The sequence below is a fragment of the Zeus faber genome, assembly GCF_960531495.2.
Source record: "Zeus faber genome assembly, chromosome: 15".
Lineage (NCBI taxonomy): Eukaryota > Metazoa > Chordata > Actinopteri > Zeiformes > Zeidae > Zeus > Zeus faber.
The window spans coordinates 27,992,008-27,998,785 of record NC_137194.1 but is presented as its reverse complement, the minus strand read 5'-3'; the positions used below and the strand labels follow the sequence as shown (position 1 = coordinate 27,998,785).

The 6,778-nt window shown below is 38.1% G+C and overlaps 1 protein-coding gene across 1 annotated transcript in view; it reads right to left on the bottom strand.

Moving 5' to 3' along the window:
• Positions 1-3,253: 3,253 nt before the first annotated feature.
• LOC307241060 (PRELI domain containing protein 3B-like) overlaps positions 3,254-6,778 on the bottom strand; it is a 4,741-nt gene continuing 1,216 nt past the window's right edge. Inside the window, exons 3-6 of the mRNA XM_080015026.1 lie at positions 4,395-4,484; positions 4,186-4,256; positions 3,983-4,085; positions 3,254-3,600 (exon numbers count right to left, since the gene is read on the bottom strand). Of these exons, the coding sequence (XP_079871152.1) occupies positions 3,484-3,600; positions 3,983-4,085; positions 4,186-4,256; positions 4,395-4,484 (381 nt within the window). The 3' untranslated portion in view covers positions 3,254-3,483. The remainder of the gene's footprint in view (positions 3,601-3,982; positions 4,086-4,185; positions 4,257-4,394; positions 4,485-6,778) is intronic.

Sequence of the window (6,778 nt, the reverse complement as noted above, 5' to 3'; positions counted from 1 at the left end):
GCTTTCCCCATTAACTTCAAAAATGAGCCATTATATCCAAAATATTTTGCAATCCAATCTTTGTTGAAAACCTGACACTCCGTGTCAATTTTGCGCTTTTTTGTGTCCGCTCATTTTGTTATGGGTGACACTTACGTGACAATTGGGTAAAGTGAAGAAGAGTGACTTGACATCAGAGAAGGCCTGGCAATGCGCTATCTGGTGGTACCATTAAGTATTACATGAAAAAAACAGTGAAATGAATGTATAATAGGATTGTTGTTTATGTAAATGCCTCGTGGGCCGGATTAAACAACACCGTAGTTTGCCCACCCCAGGTCTAGAGTATTACCAATTTACTGTTGGTTGGACTGGTGTCACTGAAAATATATATATATTTTTGGTCGTATATTCATTTTTACTGCTGCTATTCTACCAATTAGTGAGATGGGTAGGTTGTTCCATCGAGTGAGGTCTTCTTCAATGGATTTGAGCAATGGAGTAAAGTTAAGGGTAAACAAATATGGCAGATTGGTGGATATATCAATAGCAAGGTATCTAATGTTGACTGTTGCCTGTGATGGTTAAGGGAAGTTTCTAGGTTACAGCATTCCAGTCTTCCCAACTAAGTGGTAAAACTGTGGTTTTAGTCCAGTTTATTGAATAGACTACTGATATGACTGAAAATTTTGATTTAAGTTTGAACACTTCCGGTAGGGATGATATTGGGTTCCGTAAATATAACAAAATATCATCGGCATATAAAGTGATTTTGTGAACAGTTTCCTGTTTGTATGCCAATGATATTACTGTTATGAAGGATGGCCACCAGGAGGGGTTCAATAAAGGTGGTGAAAAGTAAAGGGAGAGCGGACATCCTTGTCTCGTGCCACGTTGTAGAGTGAAATGCTGTGAATTGTAACCATTGGTGATGCCAGAAGCAGATGGTGAGTTATACAGAATTTTGATCCATTGAATGAGTAACTCTCCAAAGCCAAATTTGTTGAGGGTGGAGAAGAGATACGTTCAATTAACTCTGTAAGCTTTTTCGGCATCTAAAGAAGCAATAACAGTTTTTAAGATGTTCCTTTTAGATATGCTTATCAGACTGAATAAACAACGCATATTGCTGAATGCATGTCTGCCCTTGACAAGGCCTGCTTGGCCTGGGTATTACTTACTTTTACAACAGAATTACTTATTAAATTCTGTTGGTTAGTGTTTTACTAATGATCTTGAAATCACAATTAATTAGGCGTATGGGTCTATAAATGGAGGTGAGGGTTGGGTCTTATTGGATTTAAGAAAAACCAAAATGAGAGCAGTATTCATGTGCGGAGGCATGGTGGAGTTTGACTTAATCTCCATAACCATTCTGATGAAGCAGCATAGTTTGTTTCTTATTTCTAAAGAAATACATTAAACAATGAATCTAAAATATAAACAGCAACAAGATATTATAAAATAAATTTTAAATAAAAATAAAATAACTTCATATGATTGAATACAGCACATGTTGACTCTACAGTGAGATGAACTAGAGGAAATTATACATTAAGGATTATGCAAAAAAAAAAGCTTCGTCATGGCTTCAATGTGTACTATAGGCCTCTCTCAATTTGATTTCTTAGAGAGACTTACTAAGCAGAGAACTGTGAATAGTAATTCTGCTCCAGAGGTTTACTGAGACGAGATCACTGTAGACAGGATTAGATACACTGGCTGCTCCACCCTCTGGTGGAGACACATCAAAATGAACCTTCCACACAGGAGTAAGACACTTGGACCGTGTATTAGAAAACAAACACCACTCAGATGAAAGTAAAAGTATTTGAAATACTTTGACATTAAATGTACTCAAACATTTGTATATTTTGGTGCCATGGTGTTGATATAAAGGTATAAAGGAAACAATGTTCCACCCAGACCGAAGTTCTTCTGAAAGTCAAGTATTTCCCAAACACTAGACACTTCCTCCAGGGATTCCTAAAGATTGCTCAAGTCAAACAAACACCACCAGTTCATGGAGAAATGTTATCTCTTTATTATTATAATTTTTATTCATAATTTCAGCGTGTGCACTTTCTTCGGTTATTTTTTGATATTCTTGGAATGTGTGTGTTACACCACCAATATAAATATATATACTCATGTACCACCATTGTTATTTTATGTTCTGTATAGCATAACACTACATTCATGAAACAAGAGACTGCATGGATATCATCCGGTTCAACAGATATGGTCTTGGGTTCCAGAATTTGCTAAATCCTCAACTCTTCACAGCCTCACGAGGGGAGGACAGAAAAAGGTTAGGGTAAAATAGAATCAATATGATCTTCACACAACAAGGCAATTGTGAGACTAAAAAGATCAACATTGTAGCACCAGACAATCTTTCGTGGCATAACCAACGTAAAGTAGCGAAGACACTAAACTAATGCTTGCAAAGCATCCAAGCTTAAGTGCATTTAAGAGCCAAGTTTAAAATATAACTTTCATAACTGTTAACGACTGACGGTTTGTCACACAAACTGTTAATGGTTTTGAACACAACAACACTGGGAAGCTCGGCCTATGACCATGTTGAACATGGTTGAAATGAAATCAAAACAAGAGTCAGCACGTTACTCAGAGCTTGCGTTCGCAAGTCACATTTCTGCGCCGTTCAAACATAAGACTTGTGCTTTCTGTCACAAGCGTATTTTAAAAACAAGCATCCATTTTGATAAGTTAAACTAAATATTCAAGTATGCTTTTTTTGTATATGTAACAATGTAATTGTACACCACGTCACCAACACAAGAGAACAGACTTGACAAAATATAAAAGACAGCCATCTTCCAGATAGTCAGAGCATTAAAAGGGCTTCCTACCAAATCAATGCTGTTTTTATGAGTGTAGATAACAGTCAACAGTCATATATACTTTGTGCAGTAGGGGTAGAGTTCACAGTTGTAACAATCAGATTGCTCAATATCAAAGTTGTTTACAGACAAATCTGAATGACATCGGAGAACTTTGTGGCTTCTTTGGGGATGCTATCACATAATTCACTAGTTCATCAGTTTTCTGCAGCCATGGAGCGTGTTAAAAGTCAACACTACAGAAAGAGGGATGGGGGGGGGGGACTTGACGTCATGGTGTTTTAGGCACTGTGAATTTAAAACGCAGTATACAAAAATAGAAATCCCAATCATTGTCGTCGCTCCCTCCATTCCTCTCTCTGCTGTGAGTGTTGTAACCCAGCGAGGGGAAACGTCAGCAAAACCCAGCGAGGGGAAACGTCAGCAAGAGGTAAGACAGACACACACACACACACACACACACACACACACACACACAGACACACACAGACACACACAGACACACACAGACACACACAGACACACACAGACACAGACACAGAGAGAAAGAAATGAGGTTCCAACTTTGAGGGGTAAAAAAAACTGTCAGAAGAGGTCCATTGGTTAAGGACTGCTTGCGCTGGAAGAGGGGCGGTCGTCATTTGTCTGCAACGGCCGCCACCATGGGAACGCGCATCGTACCGCGAGCCGTCGCCGCCAACTCCTCAATTTCAGTGTTTAATCGCCTGATGACCCACTCCATGGCCTCCCGACCCTGCGGCAGACACAGAGTTAGATGGTACAAACGACACGCCGCTCCTCACCGTGATGAACATCCACAGACTGATCAATTACATTTCCTTGTTTTATTATGAATCGATTGTAAAAGTAACAGTTGCCATATTTTGACATCATCATTTAGCAGACGCTTTTGTCCAAGGCGACAATTATTCAAACACAAAAATGTGTTCAACCCCAAGCAAGATTGTTGCTACACAGAAATGTATTTATGGAAATTTGGCACCATCGATCAAATTCAACAGTTTATCAAATCAGAGACACTATACACTGTGGCTGATCATGATGTGAACAAACAGAAAGAGAAGACGGAAAGCAGCTCAACTTGAGAGAATCTGTGAGTTGGATGTGAAGGCTACCTTGTTGGCGTTGACAGAGATGGTCTTTGCCATCATGCCTTCTAGGTAGCTGCTCAGACTGATGCCTTTCACACTGATCAGAGCTTCCTGGATCAACACGGTCCTGGAACACACACAAACAAACAAACATTAAAATGGATGCTTTTCAATATCAATACAGAGTCATAACTCTTAAATAACGCCGAACAAACAAAGTCACTTACTTTTCAGGATCCTGTGGATGTGGTTTGTACGTCAGCTTCTCGTCCACAGATACCATGTTGGTGAAGGAAATCTATATAGACACAAGAAAAGCGCATCAGCATTATTTATCATATTAAGTCTAAAATTATAACTACTGACTAGTTGTCTAGTGGTCAATATTGTATAATTAAATTATAAGCATGAATCATGGCAAGTCCCTTAAACTCACGTTTGTAGATTTCAGCTCAAAGGTTTTCTGCTTTGGGTCGACGACTGAATGTTCCTGGACGTACGTACATGTTCTTGTCACTCCAATCATCTGAGGGAAAGGAAGGAAGTCAGAGTCACAGCTGGCAAACACATCAAAAACCTGCAGTGTGCAGATAAGTTTTTCTTTGGTAACCACACAAAGAATATATCAACACCAGCCTACATGGCTGATGTTAATCTCCTATTTACATTGTCATTTAGTAGATGCTTTTGCCCAAAGCAACTTACATTAAGTACATTTGTCATGTATCAAACCAACTGTACATCACAGTCACAGCCTAATAGTATCTATAAACTAGCAGTTATAGTAGAGTTGGAGAGAGATGTTTTTGCAATGAAAGTATGTTAGACAGTAAAGAGAAAGAAAATGCTCATGGGGTAGACAGGTCCAAGTGTAGTCTGAAGAGATGGGTCTTGAGTCTGCAACGGAAGATGTGGAGTGATTCAGCCCTTTTGAGCACCAAGGGAGCTCCTTCCACCATTGGGGCGGCAGGGATTAGAACAGTCGGGACTGAGATGAACGACCCTTGAGATCACATAGCGTTGGAGGAGCGAAGTGGCCTGCAAGGGTGGAGGAGTGTGGAACCTGACCAGTGATAGAATATATGGAGGAGCAGCTCGATGGACGGCCTTGTAGGAGTGACTTAAATTTTAAGCAGAAATGGGAAGCCAGTAAACGAATGGGGGAGTATTTAGTGTTTGGGTATTTTGAAATGATTTTACAGTAAATGACCATGACTTCTTTTTTAGTTTAAAAAAGGGATGTGGAAATGGAGGAGTGTGAAGTGAATCCCAAATGTATTTGAACAAATATTTGGATCGCCTCCACCCTCGGCCCTTCTCCACCAAGTGTCCACCTTGTCCCGCCATGACACTTTCCTTCCACATATTATTGAGTGTCACTCCAAAATGAGGACGAGGGCTCACGGGCCTGATTTGGGACACAGGGAGGGAACTTGAGCTGTGTTAATAATGGCTAGCATACCATTCCATACATCTAACTGACGTGAACATTTTTAGGATATAATAGTATGTAAAAAATACCAGGATTGCATACAACACCCTTTGAAATATCATAGTATGCATAGGCCTGTCAGGATCACTACTTTTCTTGGATGATATATTGTCCCAGAAATGATTGAATAAATTATACTGTCATTTATTTTTTTTGCCACTGATTTAATGATAATATAATGGCATTATAATGCAAGTACAACCTTTCAAAGAGTAATAAACTTGCATTAATAATATTCAGACATTGTAATGTAAACAAATATTAAACTATCCTAAATAAACAAAACAAATAAAAGAGAACCACACAACAATAAATAAAATGGACTTTTGGGCTCGAGTAAAACGTTATCTTCACCCGAGAGCAGAAGAAGAGAGGACAGAAGCAGTGCGACCAGAAATGACAGCAAAACGTGCCTCAGCATACTTTTTTTCCCCCTGTTCATTCAGCTCAGTTACATTAATTTGTAAAATGGTTTCCACAACACAATACATTATTTGTGGATTTAGAAATACATTTGTCAGATTTTTTTAAACCTTAATAAAGATTTGAAGACTGTTGTATTGATCTTTTACCATTTGTATTTATTGCATTATATGTATTTGTGAATTGTGACCAATAATTCCTTCCAAAATGTGTTTTTATCAAGTTTAAAACATACAACAGTTAGACTGCATTACGCCATTTAGCTCGCACTTTTGTTCAAAGCCTTTTCCAAATTTATTTTTCCATAAGTTTGAGTATAAGTACAGTAGTTATGGGAATAAAAAAAAAACAGATTGATGCTACGTTACGATGTGCCGCTTTTTGGTTTTAGTTCCGACCCAAAGCAGATGGTTAATATCCATTGTGTTGTAAAATATGCCAATGAGACATAGAACACCATTAACTTTATTATTTAATTAGACCTACTTGCCATATTTATTTCTTTTTTATTTTATGGGAGTGAAATGTTAATTAAAGCATCTGCACTTGTTACTTATTGTTCACCAACGGAAATTATTTGATTTCAAGTAGTAATATGCGTATTCATTTATTTTTAAAACAGTCTTAACTGACAGGATTTATTTCATTTTAAATATTCAATAAAAAGATATATTATAAATCAACATGCCTTCATGAATTAATTCTTTATAAAGTCTGCCCATCAATTGTTTTTAAGCTCAATAAACAAATAGTATTTGACCGGAATGACTCCCATTGGTCTGGGACATTGAAATCTTCCAGGACATGTGGACTGGCAGCAATTTGTTCTATAGGAAACTCTGGTCTGCTCTATTAAGAGCCACTCTATGAGGTGAATTACTGTGTCAATGCTATTAATGTGAGAT